Source organism: Apis cerana, linkage group LG9 (genome assembly GCF_029169275.1).
Source record: "Apis cerana isolate GH-2021 linkage group LG9, AcerK_1.0, whole genome shotgun sequence".
NCBI classification, from domain to species: Eukaryota; Metazoa; Arthropoda; class Insecta; order Hymenoptera; family Apidae; genus Apis; species Apis cerana.
The window spans coordinates 2726062-2751628 of NC_083860.1; the positions used below are offsets into that span (position 1 = coordinate 2726062).

Below are 25567 nucleotides of genomic sequence, written 5' to 3' on the forward strand. Positions count from 1 at the left end.
TATAAATCTTTATTATAAACCCCTATCAAAATAACAAAATACTTAGTTCAAATAAATATTGCACAAATTTAAAAACAAAGCTAATCATATAGTATTATAGAAATGTTATCATTGATGCAATATAACTTATCATTAATTTTATACTTATTCTGAGAAATTGAACAAAGTAATTAGTATTGATAGTAACATAATTCAAAAAATTTCAAATTTCTTTTTATTGAATACAAGATTTACATTATTTTTATATAAATTTACTAAAAAACATAATTATTAAATAATTAAAATATTTAGTATTTATAATAGTATAATTTATATTTCTAAAAATATAAATTTTAAAAAGTTTTTTTTCTAGAATTTACATTTTAAGTTGTACTAATAGCAAGCAGTCATATGTATGTATAATATATTAAACCTATTATATGAAAAAGTAAATTCATTTTTAAATTTTAGAGATATATATTATGTTATAAATCTATAACACAATTGTAAATTTTTTAAAAGATATTCTTTTGAAAAAATCTTATCATATCTTTAATTTTTGTTTTAATAAATTTAAAATTTCCATAAGAAAATATATGTACCTGTTATTATTAATGTATATATAGTATTATAAAATTTCTTCGTTATCAGAAAATTGCAAGAAAACTATCTAATCTTATGATTAAAATTGGACAAGGGTTTTTAAGCTTCTCATAACTATAAATCATAGATATTAATTTAAAAATATTTATGATCGTCGTATTGTAAAAAACTATGATAAATTGAAAATATATATATATATATATATTTTCTTTTTATTTTCTATTTTTCCAACAGATTATTAATTCTCAATTATTAATTTCTAGAATTTTCTTTTCCTTTCTTTTTATATTTATGTTTAAATATAAAAAAAGAAAGGAAAAGAAAATTCTAGAAATTAATAATTGAGAAAATTCGTTTTATAATAATTAATGATTTTTTATAATTCATGTTGTTCATCTTCTGAAGAAATGGATTAAAATTGCGAAGTTAAATTTATTTTTTATCATGTTTTTTTCCACATCGTGTTAACTTGATAAAAGTCTGACTGTGCTATATATAATTAGCTTTTAACTGGAAGTTCGGTTTATTTCTATTTATAATCATATAATTATAATAACTGGTTATTTTCACTCAGATGGCATTGCCATTTTATCTTGGATTATTGTGGTTAGCAGTCTGTAAATAATTTTATTTGCATTTTTATATCTTACTAAGAATTAAATATAATAAGTTTTATAAATTTTAATTAATATAATATATTTATATTAACTTATAATAATTAAAAGAAAATCATAAAAATAAAAAAATTAATATTATATGTATAAATAAAAAAAATATTTTATTTGAAATTTTATAATTTTCTATTTTTATTTTATGTTATAATTTATTATCAAATTACGAACAAATATTGAGTATTTAATATGCAATAATTCGAAATTAAAAAAGATATTTTTTATTTCGTAAATTTTTTAAATAGAATAAAATCCAGATAAAAAAATCAATATAAAATCAATTTATTATATTGTCAATATATTAAATTACTCCTTATTATTTCCTTATTTTATTTTGCAATTATAAAATAAAGCTTTGATAAGAGGAAAAAAAATATTGTTAATTTTAAATCTAATTATAAATCTTACGAGCAAAATCATATACACAAAAAATATAATTTTCAAATATATTCTTGAATTCTGGTTATTTAATGTTTTATAGCAATGATTTTTATTTTATTGAACCATCTGTTTTAGTTCTCTATCAGTTAAGAAAGATTCATTGCCTTGAATTACGTCAGTAAATCATACATCGCCAATGTAAGTTATTGAAGTTAGTAAGTAAAATTATACGATGCTTAAAAAAAACATAGATAAAAAAAAAGTATTGAATACAAAATCTTCGATGATAAATAGATGAATAAATAAAACAAATAAAATAAACAAATAAAATATTTCAATATATTTTCTTTTGTTAAAAATCGTAATACAAATTCTGTTCCAAGATAGGTTTTTTTTTAAGTAATGAATATATTGTTAAAATTATATTGTTAAATTATGGATTATAATGAAATAGAGAAAAATTATATTTACACAGTAAGTTATATTTAATTTTCAAAATAATATATATTAGTGATTTCTGATGGAATCTTAAAGTTTTTTCAGGAATTACTCTTGTCACTTTTAATTGATGATTGTTATTGTCTTCATGAATTTCAATGATAGAACTTGTTTATTTTAATGTTGCGTAAATCTGGAATAATTTGAGTGGATAAAACAAGTTAAATTACATATAGGTTACATTAATATTTTTTATTGATCATAATAATTATAATTTATGTGTATTCTAACGTATAGACAAGAATTTATTTTATTTAAAAATCTGAAAAAAATGCTATCTTTTTATAAACTAAAAAGTACTTTAAAAAATTTACTAAAAAATGGACAAATTTTTACTCTACCTTATCATATTTTGAATATTCATTATCATATTTTACAAGGATATCAAGGTGATCTTACGTTAATTACGTTAACTTATAGGCAGTCATTAGTCATATCGCTATGATAAAACTGTTAATTTTTTTAATTTTCTTTATCTTATATGGAGATGTAAGTGCAAGTTATTTGAATATTACGATAAAAAGCTTCCAATTCGAAAAATATTGGAAAGTACTGAGATATGTAATATTATTTGTAATTGAATCCTTTAATATCTATATAAATATTCTTATATCTATAACTAAGCTTAAAATTTTGAGATATACTTATTTTGGAAAAGATTAACATCTTGATTGAAATGAATTTTCTTTTTGAGTATCTTTTCATGAATAATCTACTTCGTATATTTATAATTATATTCTATTAATGTAAATGTTTATATTTATATCCAAATTTTCTTTATTTTTCAATGACCAAGTTTTACAAATGAAGGTTGTCCATAAACTTCAAAGACCCTATATTAGCTTCTATGAAATAATAAGGTTTAGAGTTATGTTTAGTAAATTGATGTAAATTGCTTTGTTATCTGACACTAAGTTTATGATATTCTTATAAACATGAAATTAATGAAACGATTGCAACTTATGATAATTGTAATAACGAGAATTTTAGTAATTTTTCATATTTATTCACAATTTTTTTATAAAATAATAATAATTTATAATTATAAAAAACTAACTCTCTATATCATTTTAATTTAAAGATACTTTAGAATAAAGAAACTTATATTATTTGATATTTAAGTGATATTTAAAAATTATAATTGATACATTTGATAAAAATTCAAATATCAATATTTGATAAAATATTCTATAATAAAAAATAAATAATAATTAAAAATATTAATAAATTATTTTATTAATTTCAATAAAATTGAGATATGTTATCAAGATCAATATCTTAATTTCATCTTTACTTTTCATATTCTTATGCACGTAATCGGTATTCATCTTTAATTCCAATATATGCAAAAATATTTTTAATACTGTTATATATCGATCTTTCAAAGCAATAAATTAAAAATATAATCTAAGCAGTTGTATTTTCATATATATATATATATCAATTCTGAAAGATAATTTAGTGTGTTATTTTTCAATGATTTGGTATCTGTTAGTATAAATTAAAATGGAGCAGATGATATGTAACCACATATACCAAAACATACTCAAAATTTCAGATTATAATAATGCAAAAGTACAATATATAGTTACTCATTAGTTAACATTCTCACATTTATCTCTAAATTTTTTTTTTTGTATATGAAAGAATTATTTAAATATAATTAATTTTATAATATATAATTAAATATAATTAATATTTATTGATATAATGTGAAAATATAGTTATTATAATTTATAAATAATTTTTTCATAATGATATTTGTAAAATAGATTTTAAATAAAAATAAAATATTATATTTTTTATATCATATTCAATATTGACTTATTTTATAAAAAATATTTTTTCTATGGTTGATGATACTTTAAAATATACCTCTTCTATTTTATAATTTCATTTAATTATTTTTATATTTAAAGAAATAATTTTTTTAATATATTATTCTTTTATTTGAAAATTATTATAAATAATAAATGTCTCATAATAACAAATATAAGTTATAATAAACAATAAACTATATAAATATACTCAAATAATTTTCTCGCATACGAAATAACAAATTCAGAAATAATATTCAAAATTTCCAAATATTAATATAAATAATATTAAATATGTAAACATTTTTACAATAACACAGCATTACATTATTCAAACTAAAATTATCTAAAATTAACTAAACTAAATGATTATAGGTTACAAACAAAATTATTTATTCAAGATATTGCAACATATCTTAAGGTCATCAAAATCGATAAAACATCCGTCTTTATAAATAATTAAAACTCCCCAGTCTATAGATCATTTCATCAATTAATTATTTCGTCATATTCGACAAGGTTAAACGTATACTTTAAAAAACAATAGAATAATAAAATGATTGTTAAATGCTATAATTCCCAAGATTATTTTCACATGACATTCGAGTCTATTTTGACGATTATTGACAACATGCAAATTCATTGTCAACAAGTGACAAATATCCGCATCTTGATAATTTACATCGATGTATCTTGCTGTCTGCGTGTACAAGTATGGCCAATAACTAAGATGAATTTACAAGCAAAATTACCGAAGACAGATGCCTCTTTGTATTCAGCAAATCGTTGGAGATAAACAACATTGTTTCAACCGGCTTCAATACGGACAGTTTAGAACCATTTGTCTGAAACGTGAAGGAACCTTCTGACGCAAATGTATAATTCTTTCTTGCTATAAAGACGCTTATTGGCTAAGGTTCAAAATATACATACATCAGAAATCGTTCTAAAAACTATTATATTTCAAAGGTATTTATTTTTTGAATATAAATTGCAGAGTAAGATGTAATAGAAAAATTATAAGAAATTTTTTTAATGATAAATTTAATTAAATAAGTTTTGATTATATATATATATATATATAAAAATATATATATATAATATATATATATAAAATTAATTAATATAGTGATAATTGATATTTATAAATTAAAATTTATTGATAAATCTTATTTCATTTTTGGATTATTTCATTTTTGGATTAAAGGTCAAAATTATAGAATTATTTAGAATATAAAATTTTTAATAAAATATGAAATCTTTTTTTTGTAAAAATTTTCGAGAAAATCGAATTTGAAATTTTAAAAATCATTATTTAATTTCAATTTTTTAAAAAAAGAAAAATTTAAGCAATAAAATTCGATTTTACACTTTTTATATATTTTTACGTATTTTCTTACCAATAATCCATATTCATGCCAATTGGAAATTAGCCAAATTCACTTGTATTTGAAAATTTTTCAAAATTTTTCAAAAATTTTGATTTTATCGAAAATAAAGTTAGCTAAAAAAATTTGATTTTTTCTGATTGATTTTTATATTCTCTATTCTTATTCTCACCAATTTTCTATAGAGATTCTATATGTATATACCTATATAAATATTCAAAAAATTGAAATCTATTGTTTGCTATATTAAGAAGATAGATGTACTTTTTGGAAATATGGATAAATCAACGAAAATTCAATTAAAAATATTTAATTTTCAATTTTAAAATAAATATTAATAAAAAATTTAAATATTGGAATTTCTTTCTTTTTATGCCCATTAAAAAAATAATAATCAGTAAAAAATAAGTAAATTTAATAATTATTATGATAATATTATTAAGATAATATTTTAGGATAATATTTAAGAATATAATAATAATTTCCTAAGCAATTTAATATAAAATGATTTAAAAGATATTTATATTTTTCTAAATTATCTGATTGTTTGAATTCCATTATAAAAAAAATCACATATTATTCTTTTCAATATCCTTTACAAAGCTTAACATATTTTTGATTCTAAATTCTTATAAACTGATTGATTGATTATCATTTTAATTAAATATTTTCTTGCTCTTATTTAATTTTTAAATTTCTATTAATATATATATAATTGCACTATTATTATATTGTACGTATATTGCAAAATTATTATAATTATTAATCATAAATGACTGCTTTATATTAAATGAAAACTTTCTTTTTTTTTTTAACAAGTAAAATATAAATATAAAAAAATATAAAAAATTAAAATATAAAAAATTAAAATATTTATAAAATTCTTATATATATAATATAGAATTGCAATATAAATTTTTTTATAATTAATAGAAATAATTTATCATATCTTTTTATCATATATTTTTGTATCCAATCTTTTCTTTCATTATAGTATTAAATAGTATTAAAAGCTTAATATTTTTCTTTCTTATTTTATATTATGTATTTATTCTAAATAAGCAAATTTTTATATTAAACATAATCTAAAATTATATTTAAAAATAAGCACGTGAATTGTAATATAATGCACAGATCGTATTTCATAGATTTTTAGTAAATTTTGACAGGAAATTATTAAACTGTTGTTTTTTCATCGTATTAAATATAATAATGCGTACAATTTCAATATGGACAATAAATCATAGAATTTCCTGTCATTTTCAATTAATGATTCAAATTTTCGCAAGATCGAATTTCGCAGATTTTCCGTCCTATTGACGTCAAAAGGACACGTAAATATCACGTGTTGGAAACATGGCATCTCTCGTTGCTATACCACGGAAAGTTTCTTCAATTAGAAACCGATTGATCGACTTCATGGAGAGTTACCGCCTTAAGCTATTTTCAGACGTCGTGCCGCTTAGTTTAGCGATTAAGCGAAAATAGAATTACTGCTATCGAGTCTGATAGAGATCATTGATCTAATGAAACAATTGATATTAAATATAAAATTTATCGAAAAATTTCCTCTATATATTTATATAGAGGAATATATTTTCCAAATGATCATTATTTCATTCACGAAAATGAAATTATTTTATCGTTACGATATAATATCTGCTTGTATAGATCATTCATAATCGTGTATTAATTGCAATAATGAAAATTTACAATTTTTGAATTACTTATAAAGAAAAAAGTCGTTGTTGAATAAATGAGTTGTTAGTTTACAAATTATAAAACATAATTACAAAATAATCAAATTTTCTGAAAATAATTTTAATTTAGAATAAATTTTGAAAAAATAAATTTATATATTTCGTACATACCATTTATTGATATTTCTAAAGTAATTTAAAAAATTTTTTTTCTAAAATTTTTCTTTTAAAACTTTCGTTATATTGATTATAATTAACTTTTCTCATATAAAGATTATTATATATAAAAATGGCATTTTTTTAAATGTTTGTATTAAATGTTAAATTATGATTTTTTTTAATTAGATAATGTAAAATTAAAATGTAACATTTTTTATATTCATGATATTTCACATTTTTAAATTTAATTAAAAAAATAATATATTCTTAGCCACTGTCGTTTGAAATGTCAAATGACATCGTATTTATAATATAAGAAAATATATAGAGAAGGTTAGCTTCAATGGTACACAATGTGGACGTTGATAATAATATCGCTTGAAAATCGATTTATCTATAACAATAGGGAACTACGTTACGTATATGCGTAAACGCAGAAGTGATCGATATACTACGATAATGACGTCATATTTTGTTATTTCATAATACCTTTATTCATACAATTTTAAAAAGTTAGAAAATATGTATATAATATACATATTGTATACATATAATTTTTATAGAAGACATTATTTACACTAGTGAAAGCGACATCAATAAAAATTAAAGATAAAATGCCAATACATCTTGTCGAATTACTGTCTAGACAAAAATGGAATCAATTTTTTTTAAAAATTTCTTTATACATTTATAAAATTATTTTCATGAGAATGTAAAATTAATAAGAATAATAATATATTATATTGTAGAAAAAAAAATTTATGAAGAAAGCTCTAAATTTTATTATGGGCTTACTATTATATAATCACTAGATAATCATTTTGTTTATTCAAATTAACGAAAATTTATATAATTTGTAATAAGTAATTTTTTTGTTCGAATTAATTGTTTCGTTCACAATGAATTCTTTTTTAAATGAATAAAGAATTTGATTATATTTTTAAAATAGATTACATAAATCTAAATAAATGGAACAGTTATTAAAAAGTTAAAGATAATCGTGAATTAATTATATTTGATCATCATAAATTGTTAAAAAAAAGCTAGTTGAAAATTAATCACAAAGAATTGTAATGACAAGCAGTGCATAGAAGAGTCGAAGCTTAATTTAGCTAATACACTAAATTCTTAGCTAATACATAACCTAATCTAATCTAGCCTAGCCTGTCCTACGCGTAAGGTTATCATATTAACGTTGAGTTATGAAAAAAATTATTTCAAATTAATCATAAAGACTGGATTACAATGATTTTGTTGGATCGAATAATGGATAAAAAAATCAAACGCTGAAAAATCCGGAAGAGTAACATAGAGATTGTTCGAATCCTAACTATTAATTTATATCTCTGAAGTAGCCAAAGCAGAAATAGAATTGCTTTCGAGGAAAATTAAAAATGGTATGCAAAATAGTGATTGTGTAATTTGTATAATGCAATTTCAAATCACACCTCTAAAGAATTACGAAGAAGGAAAGAGCAATGGATTATAGTGTGCAACATGTTACGTGCCTCGAGCTAATTTTCCTTTTCTGAAATAAGTGCCTTAGGATTTGTTTAAGATATGAACATTTCTTAAATAATCCATTAATATAAGGTCACTCACCAAGATGCGACAACAATTGCAAGGATTCTGAAACAATAAAAACGAATGAAATTAATATAAATTTCTAATTTAAAAGAGAAACGCATACACAACCATGGTAGCCATCATAAGTGCTTTCGTGTTACAAAGTTGATGAAGTTCAAAAAAAGCTAAAGATTGAACATATTATCTATTTTCATTTTTACTTTTCTGACAATGAGAAATAGAAAAATTATTTATTTCTCCACTAAATTTCTTATTGTTATACAGATTTTGTAATTGAAATATAAAATATCTTAAAGATTAAAACTAAATTCGATCGTGTTTCTTTAAAAGAACATTAAAATATATCTATCGTCACACATTAGATAACTACAATGACTAATAAAAAATAGTTGCATATATTCTTATTATCTAATAGCGCACTTTTTTATAAAAGAATATTTATGTGCTAAATTTTAAAAAAATCTGTGAAAGATTCTGCTTGAATCCTTACGTATATTTCCAGAGATTAAAGAATATAATCATTCAAAAAAATAATAATAAAAGTTGAAAAATAATATCTATATTTTTACAAATAATATTTATCATCAAGTTAATTTGTAATTAATATTATCATCATTATTATTACTAAAAGAAGAAATTAAATAAATAGCAATTATTTTAAACCAATATCATTATCATTATTTTTATTATTATTATAAAAGATTTTATTAGTTACTATTTATTATTTATTCTTCTGAGCATTATTATTATCATCGATATTGAAAGAAATTTATTAGCTATAAATTAAATACAATAAATAAAAAATAAATAAAAAAACAAATAAGTTTACTTAATAAAATAAAATATCTATATAAAATTATTAATTTTTTATTTAAAGAAATAAATTATTTTAATTGCGTTAAATCTTTTGATTTCAATGATTCAATGAAGGGTGTCATTGAAATGAGAGCATAGTCGGTAAGGGAGGCAAAGGGGATTATATGCGTCACAAGTCTATGTCGGTCTAAAAGCAATGGGTTGCCTTCCTAAATGCCCAGAATTATTTTCAAGCCGTGACCTGGCTTCTGAGTTTATATTTGAATGCACAAGAAGTACTTTCAAGAGGACCGACGTCTATCCAATCGCCTTCAATATTTTCAGCTACGCGCGCGTAAATTTAAACCTGCTATACTTGTACTCCGTGGCCGAGCATCTGTAGAATTTAATTATCAATGTGATGAGTTACAATTCTTATTTCATAATGATTTTTATTCAAAAATATACGCTGCAATTGAAAATCGTATTCTATTATAATTTTACATAACTTGTGCTTAAATGTTATAATATTGTTGAAAAAAGAAAATATTTCTACATTAAAATATAATGTGAAATTAAAAAATTAGATAAAATAAATGAAATATAAGTAAAATATATACGTCCAACAAAGTGCAAGAATTGCAAAGCAACATACCATTTCGCAACTTATTTTTTTTTAATAATACATATGTATTTGTGAACAAATAAGAATAATGTGTATATATATACATACATACATATATATATATATTACGTATTATAAAATTGAAAAAAATATATAAATATTTATTTATAAATATATTATTAACAAATAGATATAGTAATCATACATAATATCATTATTTTCAAAATTAATCATCGTATATATGTATATATATTATATGATATATAAATGATATATCAACTTTGAACTAAAAAATTGATATTTTTGTCTCAATGTAATAATTATATTTCTTATCAATCGTCTACATATTATACAAGTATAAATTTAATATATTATCATCGAACCGTTCACTCTGCTTTCATTTTATATCTATTATTATGTTTTTCAATATTAACTTATAAATATATATATTTATAAAGAAATATTGATTTTTTGCGTTTTCTTTTTTAAATAACAAACAATGATCATCGAAGAATAAAAGATTTTAGAAAAAATCTTTTTTAAATACGATTTATAAATGAGTTTCGAGAAATTTTTGTCTCTTATTTTTTTTATATTTTTTATTTCATACAATGCTTTTCAATTTCTAAGCTTTGCTGTCCACGTTTCACAAACCTAACATTTTTCCACATCTATAAAAATAACGAAGATATACGAGTTATCTCATTTACATCGTCCTCTATACATATATTATAATAAAATAAAAGAGCCACAACCAGTCATTCATACAAGATTTCATGTATTATTTTATAAGCAAATATATCTTATTTAAAAATTCAAATTTAAATGAAAGTTTGAGTGTATATAGAGCGTAATGTGAAACAACTGTTATAGAGAAAATTTCTTTGAGAAGGTGAAAGCAATCTTTAAATTTTCAGAATTTTTTTTATATACAAATAGAATTTCATCTGAAAATATTTTTTACAAAAAGATAGAAAATCTAAATGTTATATATTTAAAATTTTATTTTATCTCGTATCATCGTTATAAATTTATATTTTAAAGAAATTCGAAGTTTCATGCACTCGTAATTTTTTATTATTTGCTAAAAAAAGCTAAAAAATTGATGAAAATGATTTGCTAAAAAATTTTCATTGGTTAAGAATATCAGTTAAGATTGCATAAGACGTTCGAAGATTTTTATGATCGACATGTATGTAGAATATTCTGAATGACATCAAAGTTAAACTACGACATTATAAGTCACGAAGCATCGATGTTTCTGGCATTCGTGGTTGGCGACTATTCGATTCGTCGTCATCGATGTTATCCATGTCGCGAAAAATTCTGAAATTCGGTTTATCCGCCATAAACTCTGTCTGGTCTAAATTTTGTCGTCTACCGCAAAAGCAAAGTTGGCTCGAGGACGATCGTACAAATATAACATAATTTAGTAGTCTACTGTAAAATCGAACTTGAACTTGTTTCTTTGAATTTCACATAATTTTCACTCCCAGAATTTATTTTATAATGTGAATAATATATGCAATTTTTAGAATTCGACGTGATAGAATATGAAGTGAGAAATTATATAGATAATATATAGATAATTATATAATTACTTTTATTATGCCATTTATAAAAAAAAATTTAATTTAATTTGAAACAAATATAACAAATATAAGTAAGATGATTGTTAAAAATATTTTAAATATAAAAAATTTATAACGAACATATTTTTGCTATTTTTAATTTATATTTTAAATTTTTTCATTTTGTATATAATTTATATTATTTTTCAAATCTATAAAAAAATAAAAAAATTTCTTTTTCTTTTAATTAGCTGTTTTTCTTATTTTTTTATTCTTCTGTTAGATTGTTTATACTTAAAATCTAGGGCTTAACGTAAAACCATGACCCACAAAGTTGCAAAATACTTCTTCAGAGAGTATTATTCACTAAGTATTATTTTTAGTTATCAATTATTTTTATACTGAATTTTAGAACGAAGATTTATTTCATTTCACAATATTGTATTGATAAAGAGGAAAAGAAAAAATGTGATATTAATTAAAATGTTTAATGAAGTAATTAATAGTAGAAATAATATTAATAATAGAGATTTATTAATAATAGTGAACTTTATAACAAATATTTATTTTGTTGCGCAATATTGCATTTTAATCCCTTGCACAATAATGCTGATGTAGAAAAAGGAAAATGTGGCATTAATTGAAGTATTTATTGAGGTAATTAATAACACAGAGATTTAAAGTTTAATTTGATGAATAACAAAAATGCAAAATTTATTGCGGCAAATATTTGGAAAGATTAAATCGTTTGATTACTTTAAGAAGATAAAAAAAATGGAAAATTTTAAAGAAACAATAAGAAAAATAAATACGTAAGGAAATAAAATTAGAGACTTCGTATCTTATAACGCATTACAACATTAATGTTTTAAAAAATTGCTGCAAAATGAAATATCTAAACGTTTCATATATGTATATTTCATCAAAAACGTGTTTCATTTCATTGCCAAGGTTTTTCAACGCATTTTACATTTGATACTTTAGAATACTAAATGCAGAGTTTTATGCGCAATTTCAAAGTACACATATAACGTGTCAATTAACTTGTTTTATTTAATTTCTCATACACTTAAATAGTTATTAGCAATAAATCATATTTAAATTTTAAATATCGTGACAATTTCACAATATTTTATGATAAATCTGTTGCCAAATGTATTTGGAATTTCCTTGGTTATTTCTAGAAAAATGATGGATAATTAACTGGATATGTATTTGCAAATTTTCAAATACAAGATGACTCAAGCTCTTGCATAAATCGATGCCAAAACGTAAAAAAAAATAACGTAATATCAATATAAATGTATGTATTAGAAAATTGTAACAAAAGTATAAAATAATCTGATATCAAGATTGAACATTTTTTGTTTATAATAAAAATAAAAAATAAGAAGAAAAAATAATTACTTCAAATATATTTAATAGGAAATAAATTTACTTAAAATGTTTGCAAATAAATTCTAAAATTTTATTTATATATTATTTTTAAATTATTTATTTATCAAATATTTAATTATTTAAATAATAAGAGAATATAAAATATATTAAATAATATTCTCATTTCTTATATAAGAAACACAATTAGACATTTTCAGGAAAATAATTACGAAATTCAAAATTAGAAAAAAAAACATATATATCTATCACGTATGTATATCTAATAATATGAGAAAAATTTTCATATTTTTATAATTAAATCAAATAAAACAGATTATATCAAGTATTAAAATAATTTATCTTTCGAAATACATATTAATATTCAAACAATATTATTTAAGATGAAATAAAATAATTTTATTCGAATAATTAAGTAAGAGTTTATTTTCACAATGCTCAAATTCTATCTGATTTCAACGATGCATAATCTCGAATTATGGAGGATCATTGGTTTTCCGGAATTATCCTATTAGTAAGTATTTTTCAATCAAAGGAAACTTCGAAGGAAAATATATAAGAGATTCATGCAAAGAATTCGTAATATATTCACTTAATGGAAAAGAATTCGCCATACTTGGCAGTTCTACCGATAAGATTGCGTATACGCGCATGTTCGATGGATCGTACACATTTTGTAACGTAATCCCCATGGAAGGAATTGGAAAACTTGGGTAGGAAAATTTTCAAGCAACGAATACGTCTCATATGCCAAGCGTGTGATTATCACGTGGCGGCCTATTGCGTTTAGGAAGCAGCTGGCGGTAAACTAATGTTGATTGTTCCGTTGAACGAAAGGTTAACCGACAATTGAACTATTCTCTGTTATGTTGCCATCAAAAAAAGATGATAATAACTGTTTCGATTGTAATTAGCGTTTATATTAAAAAAAAAAAAAAAAATAGACGCAAATATTAATCGTTCTTCTTTAACGGATGTAAAAACAAACTTGATAGATACTTCTATCGAATAGACATTTTCTTTGAGTTAAAGATTCTATTTATTTCATACCTTGATGTACGAACCTACGTAGGTGTTCTTCATTTGAAGATCATATACATATATGTATATATTGTAGTAATTATAAAGTCTTTTTATTTTTTGAGAAGTGTTATATCACTTATATAAGATATAATTTTTTTTTTATGAATTTTATAAAATGGATATTCTAATAGTTTAATTTGTTAAATAATATTTAACAGATGTTTCTCTTTTAAAAATTGTTGTATATAATTATCGTATATAACTCATAAATATATATATGAATAAATATATACTTACATTAAATGTATATTCTGAATAGGTAAAAACTAAGTTGTATAACGTGTGAACAAAAATACAAATATTTTTTGAAAAATATTATATCTATAAGTTATATAAATGTATAAATATTATATTTACGATACAAATATTATATGTTCATTTTTAATGTTTTCAAAAAAAACAGGTTTAAAGATTACATGGTAAATATGGATGATAGTACGTACAATAAACAATAGTAAAAAAAATAATAAAAAATTACATGAATACATATAAAAAAAATTACAAAAAATGACATAACATTTATATGGTAAATCATCGATATGTAACAATCAGAAAATTATTTATAATATTTATTTTTTTATTTGAATACAGTATGTAATAAATAATCAAACTCTTCAAATAGAATAACATCTATTTAAAATAATTTGAAATAAACATATCTTTTATTTCCACGTATGAATCGACTAAATAGATAGATTTTTATAAAAGAAAAGAAGAAGAAAAAGAATTTTTGTAGATAAAAAAATGCGAATTGGGTAACTGGGTAAAATAAACTTCTATTATCATTTTTAAAACTATTAAAACGTTTCTGGAAAAGTTGTAACCATGTCTACTCGTCATTTTTATCGTTCCATTAACAAGCATTGTTTGCCATATTACGTATACTTACCAAAGTCATTAATACTTTCTGTATTTCCAGTATTCTGATTTGATTTTCGAACATTTGAAAAAAAAATTTCATTCATAAATATTGACAATATTTAACAAAAGATTTTTTTAGTATAAATAATGTAATTTTTCTCGATTCATTATCTAAAATAATTATATTATTTTATTAATAATCTATATATCTATAATATATATATATATATATATATATATATATATATATATATATATCTATATAAATATCTATATAATCTATACATTATCTATATAAATAAATTTATAAATATTAAAAAATAGATGCGTAAGATATATTATGAACTTAAGTTATATATGAACAGATTAAGAATATAAAAAAGAAAGTAAATATTTTAAATAATTCTAACCTAAGTTTTTAAGTGAGTTATATTATAAAATAAATTTCAAATGATATATATTATTTTTTCAAATTTTCAAAGTAATCATTAATAAAACTTTTATTTAGAAAATTGAAAAATGAAAGTTTCTTTATAATTTTGAAGTAATAAAAATTTATTACATTAAAAAACGAATATTATATTATTTATATATTATATATTTATATTCTCTAAAAAAAATCTTATTTATTCGCTTAATAATTTTTGAGATAAAATTTGTTTATGTTTATTTTAATTATCCTCACCAATTAATTAATTAAAAAATTTATTTATTTATTTATTTATTATATACAATGTTAATATTGTAATTAAATAAACTATAAATATTAAAATTATTATAGTTATATATATAAAGTTATATTTTATTTGCAATTTATTTTCTATCTTATATTATTTAATTTTATAATTAAAATTAAAAACATATAGAATTAATATACGAAATAAAACAGAACTATTAATTAATATGAAATTATAGCTAAATATAATTTTAGTTATTGCTGCAAGTTTTCATTTATTTATATCAAATCGACAATATTAAAACAATATTAGATAGACATAAGAGAACATTATCGTCTATATTTTAATCATAGATAAGGTATAGGAATAAAGATAGAATTTTATGTTTTTTGTGTTGAAATATCAATCGCGCAAAAAATTGAAGTGCATGGTATATCCTTATATAATTTAGAATAGAAAGTATGTTCTATTCAATTACAAAAGTTCATGAAGTTAAGTCAAACTTTAAAAATAATTTTTTTAATACATCCTTTTATACATATTTCTATATATTATATATTAAAATGTATTCATAGATTTTTTAATTGTTACAAATAGTAAAACGTAGGAGTTGTATTATTTATGAATTAAAAATTTATATTTGCATTTTTTAAATGCAAAAATATAAAAATAGTATCAATTTATGACATTTTTATACAATTTTAAATATAATATTATCGTAAAAATATCTTGGAATTAAATTTATTTATATATATTACTATTAAATAATTATAAGTTTTTATAAATATAATTTTTTGAAAATTTAACAAAAATAAAAACATTTTATTATTAAAAAAATTTACATGCAATATACATAATAAAATAATATAATAAAATATATAAAAATAAATATATCTATTTATGAAAAAAAAAATTGAATTGAATAGATGTTTTTAATATTTTTAAAATTAAAATACATTATTGTCAATACATTAAGCTAATAATAAAATTAATTAAACATTTTCCCTTGAGTGGATAAATTTTATCGAGTAGAATTATAAATCATATTATTACCAAGTAGAACAAGAAAAATAAATAATAAAAAAAAGATAGAAATAGAATAAAAATTGTGTAATCAGCGCCATCTCCAGAATGCCGCAAATGACATTAATATAGATAAGGAGAGCAAATAAAAAAGAAATAAAGTGAGAATTGATCATCATCGCCATCTTTTGAATATCAAATATATTTCTTGAAAAATAAAATAAGACATACAGTACAGAATACGAATTGAGAACTAGTGCCATCTTTTAAATTCTTTTAGAATATTTTTAGCATATTTACAAGAGATGGCGCAGATGATTAATTCTTACTTTATCTCTATTTCTACTATTTGTTTTTTTTAATTATACTCGTACAAATACGAAAAAATCAATTAAACATAATTTCATCATTTTTTTATTTAAAATTATAGTATTTAATCTTTTATATAAGAAGAAATAGATATAATATTCTTGGTTTTATAATGTATTTTTAGAAACAATAATCTTAAAAATATAGCAATTCACGATAAACAATTATTTTTTTAGCTCGAAATAAACAATTCGCCATTTTTTTTCCTTTTTTTGGAATCTAAAAAAGAAAATCAATTAAATTGAAAACAATTGAGAGGTTTATAAAAACGAAATCTTCATATTTATTTGAAATTACTTAGTGCTACACACACAAAAGAGAGAGAGAGAGAGAGAGAGAGAGAGAATGCATTCTATTTTTATAAATTTTTTTTTTTGAAGAATAATATGATTTATAATTTCACATTATCTCAAATATTTTATTTCATTTGAGAACAAAATTAAATCAAATAATATGAATATAATAAAGTAGCCGATTTCAAATCGCAAAAAAGTAAATTCTGAAATATGTTCGCTAAATACTATTAGCAGCAATAATCTTTTTGTAACTTAATATAATTCAAGACAAAATTTATTAATTTTCTTTTACATATTTTATATATTTTATTATTACAAACATAGTATTCTATTATTACAAACGATTATTATTTTAAGTCTATCTAAATAGTTCTAATCTTTAACCAAGAGATGGCACTACCAAAGACCATTAATAAATTTGCCGGTAACAAAGTGTGGTTAGTTCGTGCACTTATTAAAGAGATAGCGCTATATGTTAAGTATTTTAAACACGAAAGAAATTTTTCATTTTGTTTATTTTTTATAGAAATTGCATTATATTAGTACATTTCATTTATTTATTTTTTAATATTTTAATATTTTAATTTAATTTATTAATTTTAAATTAACGTAATTCTTTTTAAAAATAATTTATAAATAACTAATTAGAAAATAATTAATTCATTAAAAATTAATTAAAAAATTCAATAAATATTCACATCATTAACATTAACTTGTTTTATTCCAATCTAAATCAATAATATCAATAAGAATTAGATGATTATTATATTTCAAACAAAATTTATTATTTTTATTTATAACATTATATAGATAATAAGTTACTACTAGTACATTATATCAACAAATAAGAGAAATAATATAAAGAAAAAAATAAAAGTAAATATAAAATAAGAATAAAAATTTAAAAGTTATATTTCGAAAAAGAATTTAAGATAAAGTGAAATTACATTTTTCAAAAAAGAAATGACGGAAAGGAAAAATTAAAATAACGCAAGAAAAAATTAAAAAAATTAAAGTAAAAAAATCACAAAGGAATAAATAATAGAAATTAATGGAATTTCAAATAAACAATAATCAATTAATCAATCAATAATAAATAATTGAAAAGTAAATAGAATGAGTATAAAAAAATATAATATAATTAAAATATGGTAAAAACTAAAATAAACATTAGAATAAGACAGAATTTCTGAAAGAATAAAAGACATTTTTTTTCTTTTATATATATATATATTCTTTTATATATATATGTCTTATATATATATATATAATCACATTAAATAATTATGCTTCGAACAAATTTTAAAGAAAAAAAATGATTGAAAAATAATGTTAAAATATAAATAAATAAAATATAATTAAAATAATTAAAAAGAATAAATTAAAAAATAAGAAAGCATAAATAATTATGAGATAAAATAGAAATAATTATGAAAATAAATATATAAATTGTAATATAAGTTCATGAAAAAGAAATTAAAAAAAGTCTATTTATCTATCTATTATATCGAAAAAATTTATTTAAAATAAATAATTTCAAATTAATTTTTGTTTAATTTTTTTTTTTCAATAAAATAGAAATTAAAATTTCAGTTATTTATTAAAGTTTGATTTCATTTAAGTTATGATATAAGAAATAACATCTCCATTAAAATAAAATTATAATTACATCATAAAAAATCGAAAATTATTAATATTAATACTAAAAAAGTAATTTTAGTATTAATTATTTATTGCTTATTTTTATCATTTTAAAATGATGAAATATTAAAATTTGATTATTCTTCAATACATAAATAATGCAATAAATTTTTTCAATATCGTATGTAAAAATATTTCGTGTTAACACACACACACACACACACATATATGCAATAAAAAAAACAAAAAAAAAAATGCCAACAACACACGGTGTTCCCAAGCGGTCACCCATCCAAGTACTAACCGTGCCCAACGTAGCTTGACTTTGGTGATCGGACGAGAACCAGTATGCCCTACGTGGTATGGTCGTTGGCTTATAAAGATAAGTTCTATTATTGTATATTACTATCAAATAATGTATAAAAAATAATAAAATAAAAATAGACTATTATACGAATTTGATCTATTTAAATATTAATTCCATAAAATAAAAAAGAAATCTAAAAATAAACAAATAAAGATTATTATTATTATTATATGAAATTATATGAAATATAATTATATTATATTATTATATGAAATAAATTTAAAGAATATAAATAAATTGATAGCTAATTATTATTTGAAATAAAAAAAATCCAAATTCTTCATTTTTTTAAACTTTAATAACTTAAGTCAAAATTAAATTATTCTAGCAATGATTTAAATTTAAATTTGTCTAAATGCTATAAGAATTTTTAAAAATTATTATTATTGAAAATGAATTATTATTAAAAATACATTTTCATCGTTTGCCTTTTTGAACATAAAATACAAAGTTGATAAGTTTATGTTATATTTATTTGTATCTTATTTATAATTTGTATTAATTTATATCATTTATCTATTGATTATATTGTTACAATTTTTATTTATGAGAAAAATACAATATCATATATAATATTATATATGACAAAAATAGTAAAAAAATTACTATTTTTATATTATATGCAACATTATCGATTAAAAAATGAATTAATAATATTATTAATGATTGAAATTAAAATTAAATTCATTATGAATAAAATTAGAAAAAAAATAGAGAATTCTATATTTGTTCATCTTTATATATATATTTTGTATTTTAAGATTGAAATCGAATTTAGTTAATTAACAAAGAACTATACTTCTTTATTGAAATTCTTCACTTGAAATAAATAAAGAGATAAAATGAGATAAAGTAATATTTCTAATCCGACTTCAAAATATAAAGAATTTGAAATCAAAAATAATTTATATCTATTTAAATCTTGAATTCTGAAAAATATTTTTACTGAATGAAGACTTATCTTTTTTAAAATTAAAGATTTTTTGGTACTATATATTTGAATGGCAATTGAATAAAGTTTTATTACTTTACAAACCAAAGAAAGTAAATTTTATCTAATTTCTATTATGAAAAGATTTAGAGTTTAAATTATTAGCTATTGTAAATTTGTATGTACTTCAATTTTATATTGCAGAAGATTTATATTTAATACAGATAAAACAAATGTCTAATAATTTGCTAATAATTTTATATAATTTTTCAACTAAAAGAATATTTTGAAGAGAAAATTCGGAACCAATTTAGTATGTTTTTAAAAGAAAGGAATAAAGAATTCATAATAATTTTCTTTCTTGTATATATAGTGTCATAAGAAAATATAGAAAATTATTTCGATATAAATTCATCTGGTATATTATTGTATATTTTATTTATAATATTATTTATTAATTTTAAATATTTTTAATTATAATATTATTAACTATAAATATTTATTTTTTACAGTTTAATATCCAGAAATTGTAGAATTTTCTGATGATTATAATATTAAAGATTGTATCAACATGATTAGTGAAACATGCAGTGAAATTACGAAGGAAAATATTTATCGATCATGAGAGAAAATATTGAACCGTCTGCTTTTAAATATGGAGAAAGTCCATCAATTGATGAGGAAGATATGCAACAATTCTTCCTATCAATGTTTCCAAAAGAAGTACTTAAGTAAATGTATGAATGCGACTAAGAAGTCATTCTTGAGAATGGAGAAATCTTCTCAAAGAAGAAGAAAGCAATTTATTCACTATTACATTAGAAGAAAAGGAACTTACAATTACAATACAATTTATCGTTATACAATTTAGAAAAATTATTTATAATAGAATCAATAATTGCATATTGTATAAAAAAAAGTAATAGATCATTTTAAAACAAAAGAAGACAAATAATTGTTGTTATTTGTTGTTGTTATATTATTTATAATTAAATATGTATAATTTTTTTTATAATTTTTTGTAGGTTTTTTTGTATGTATGTAATTCGTTTTATTTTGTAATATTTTTCTATATTAATTTATTATATCTAGAAAAATATAAAAATAATTAATATTATTTATATCAAAATATTATATTATATATGTACATTTTCTATTTCTATTTTTTTTATATTATATATATATATATATAGTATATTTGTTCACATAAAATAGTACTCTTAATGATGTCAATTTTGTATTTTTTTTTACATTATCATTAAATAATAATATTCGTTAAGTTAGGTTATACTTATCACCACTATGGTCATAATTTTTAATGTAATGGAATATAAATGCTAATTGAAATACTATGTAATAAACATTACAAAGATCGTGAATATTAATAAAAATTATAATCATTAGTTAAGTAATTCGTATGATTATCAAAAGTTTTTGTATTTTGAAAAGAATATTTAAATAAATTTTATTTTTTATTCAAACCAAATTTAAATATTAATATATTTTATATATATTTATATATATTATACATTTTATATATTAATATATTTTTATTTTATTACTTTATATTTATTTTTTAATTCCAATATATAGACAACAGAACTTTTATTTGCAAGCCAACGACCATACCACGTAGGGCATACTGGTTCTCGTCCGATCACCAAAGTCAAGCTACGTTGGGCACGGTTAGTACTTGGATGGGTGACCGCTTGGGAACACCGTGTGTTGTTGGCATTTCTTTTATTTATTTTTTTTTTTTTTTTGATGTATTATACGATTGATATAAAATTTTTTTATACATTCATATTCATATATTTATTATATATTATTAACAAAAATTATTGCATTATGTATTAAAGTGAAAAATAATCTAATTTTAATATTTCATAACTTTATATATAAGCAATAAACCAAATACTATTATAATAAACTAATTTTTGAAATTTTTTGTTATAAAATAAGTTTAAATACAATAATTATTTATTCTTATTTTATTAAAAATTGTATATAATTAAATTATTTATTTTTTATTTTAATTTTTGACTCGTATTAAAATTTGATAAATTGTAAAATAAATTTTAAACAATATTTAATGTTAGAAAATATTTTTTTCAAAAAATTGCAGAATAAATATTTATGCTGAATCATAATATGATAACATTGAAAATGATAAAGAGATTCTACACTTTTTCTCGAAACAAAAAATATATATTACGTCAATTTTGCACTTATATATGATTAAATTTATCTTAATAATCATTTTTATAATATTATAAAATTAAACTATTAAATCACTTAAATATTGAATCGTCATCTGTCGGTATAAACTAATTGACAGGTAACATAATTATATAATTCAAATATAGTTGTGAATCTTTTATTTTTTATAAACATTAATCAAAATTTAAATCTTTAAAAATAATTAAATTTTAATTTGTCTAAGGAAAAAATAATTGAATAAAATTTATCTTAAGTTATTTTATAAATATTTAATTTGAGTTATCAAAAATTTATTTAATATTATTTAAATTAGAAATCAAAAAATTAAAAATTTTTTAATTTTTTTATCTAACTAATTTTATTAGTTCCATTTATTCACCGCTAGATGGTGATGGAGTGTTTCTGTGTTCATGAATTATATCATTTTAACTCGTAAATAATAAAAAAAACAAATATTTTGATGTAATTATTCTCATATTCTTTTTAAGATTTTATTTTTGTTATATAAATTGATTTAAATTTTTAAAAATCAATAAATTTACTCGAGAAGTCGATAAATTTACATTTTTTTGATTTTGTTTTAACTATTACATAAATCAACCTTTTTTGCATAATTTATGACAAATTGACGAGTTATAATTTATCATAATTTTACAGTTTTAGAAATCATGTGAAATAGATAATTTACAATTTGCAAAATTTAACTTGTAAAATTTTATTTGTTTTAATACTAAACTTATTATGTACAAAATTTATTTATATTACATACTCGTAAATATAAAATATCATTGATAATAATAATCCAATTGTGCAAGCTATAATAAAAATAATTTATTGACAATGTAAAAATTTAATTGTATTTTTTTACAAAATACTTCACCTATTTTTATTAATACTCTTCTACATGCACATTTTTCATTTTTAAAAGTAGTTACAAAATTAATTTAATATCATAAGCATTTAAATTTACCAGTTTCTTTTTAGCTTTCTATAAACGGTAAAAAATACGTAATTTTACAATTATCAAGATATACTGATATATCATTCATTGTCTTAACATACAATTACATGACTTTTAAATTCTTTAGAAGTCAAAAAAAGTGTTGATATATAGAATGTTTATAAGGTAGACATTTAAAAATCTTTTATTTTCAATGATATAAAAAATATTCAAAGCAAATTTAAATAATTTCAAAGAATATTATAAACATATTTTTATAAGATTAATTTCTTTTGAATTTTTCAAAATTATCATATATTTTTATCATATATTAAAAAAAGTTAAGTTTCAAATATCAAAAAATTGATGAAATTTTTAAGTAGTATTAAAAATTGATTTTTGCTTTATTAATAATATATGCTTTATTAATAATTGCTGCATTAATAATATCTGCACTTATTGTAATGTAATAATATAATACAAATAATAAATGCATAACAATTATTTCTAAGTTTATCCTCATTTTGATATTTAGAGTTTTAAAGATCGTGATTCTAACATTGACGAATATATTTTTTTAATTGTTATAAAATATAATAGAAAAAATACTTATCTGATAAAATAAATCTGATGATTTTAAAAAATTGAAAAGACATAATTGTACAAAATTTTTTAAATAAAGAATGTATTTAGATAATTTTCATTTGAGATATTCTAAGAATAGTTTTCTTTTTTCCGTGTATATGAATAAATTAAATTATAAAATTAAATGATAAAAAAAAAACAAAAAATATGTATTATTATTTATTATGACTTATGAAACATTAATAACATCATAAATATTATAAAATGTATATGGATTTTTATTTTAATTTTGCATTTTTGTTTTTTTATTTAAAACTTATTAAAAGATATTTTTTCATTATAAAAATATTTTTTAACCTGTATCATTATTAAACGAAACAATAATCTTGAAATATCTATTTTTGGATATTTTACTTATTGACCTTCAAATATGTACTTTTAGCATACATGGTTATTTGCAAATGTTATTAGTACACATTATCGAGAATCATAATATATAAGTATATTGTTGACTGCTTTATGTATAGATTATTTTTGAATTATGTATTTTCAATTAGGAATATTAGAACAATGAAAAAAATAATGGCAAAGAAATATAATTTTTTATGAATTTCAAAAATATTTATAATATTTATAAACATTTATATATATAAATAACAAAATTTTATATAAAAAAGAAATAAAACATTTTTCTTTTGACAAATAATTTTGATAATTTTTTGAACAACAATAATTTCTACTTTTTATTTTAAACAAAAATAATTTTTAAATCTTTTTTTTAAACAATTTATATAGATAAAAATAATATTTTTGAAAAAACTTCTATTATATGAAATTTTTATTATAGTTATATTTTATTGAGTATTTAATTATTATATAAATCTACTTTCATGCGCTATAAAAATGGCAAATTAAAACATTTTACAATGATATTGTGAAACAATATTCCATTGATATCTATATCAGATAATAAAAGATTATTATGCTGATTATCATGATTTTTAACATTAATATATTATATGTATGTGTATATGTATTATTTATTATTAAATTTTTTTAATATTATTTATTTATTTGATAAAAAATGAATTATTTAATATTACATTTTTATATTTTTTTTAATTATTATTTTTTATTATTTTGTTTATTATTTTTATTATTTATTTTTTATTACTTTTTTTAACATTAAAAGATTCTTTATTATTATCAAAATTCAAATAAATAAAATAATAAATTAATTTTTATACGTAATAATAAAAATATAAAATTATAAAAAAAAAAGTATAAATAATATATGCATACATAAATATAAAATATATACTTTTCTAATTTTATACATTTTATTTACACAAAACAAATATCGAATTTCACAGAATAATTTTAAACCAATCTTAATAATATAAAA

At 19.1% G+C, this 25567-nt stretch overlaps 1 protein-coding gene and 2 non-coding genes across 17 annotated transcripts in view; 1 reads left to right on the forward strand and 2 right to left on the reverse strand.

Annotated features, from left to right (window-relative positions):
- Positions 1–25567, reverse strand: part of LOC107995915 (uncharacterized) — a 79777-nt gene that overhangs the window by 20482 nt on the left and 33728 nt on the right. For 7 of the 15 annotated variants that reach the window (XM_062079956.1, XM_062079957.1, XM_062079959.1 and 4 more), the window contains one exon: positions 8799–8825. The exons of the other annotated variants lie outside the window; for them this stretch is intronic. In XM_062079956.1, the coding sequence (XP_061935940.1) occupies positions 8799–8825 (27 nt within the window). The remainder of the gene's footprint in view (positions 1–8798; positions 8826–25567) is intronic. 15 annotated transcript variants of the gene reach the window in all.
- Positions 19375–19493, reverse strand: LOC114577303 (5S ribosomal RNA). The gene has a single exon (XR_003697287.1). It is a non-coding gene; the product is annotated as a 5S ribosomal RNA (ribosomal RNA).
- LOC133666736 (5S ribosomal RNA) lies at positions 22033–22151 on the forward strand. The gene has a single exon (XR_009831269.1). It is a non-coding gene; the product is annotated as a 5S ribosomal RNA (ribosomal RNA).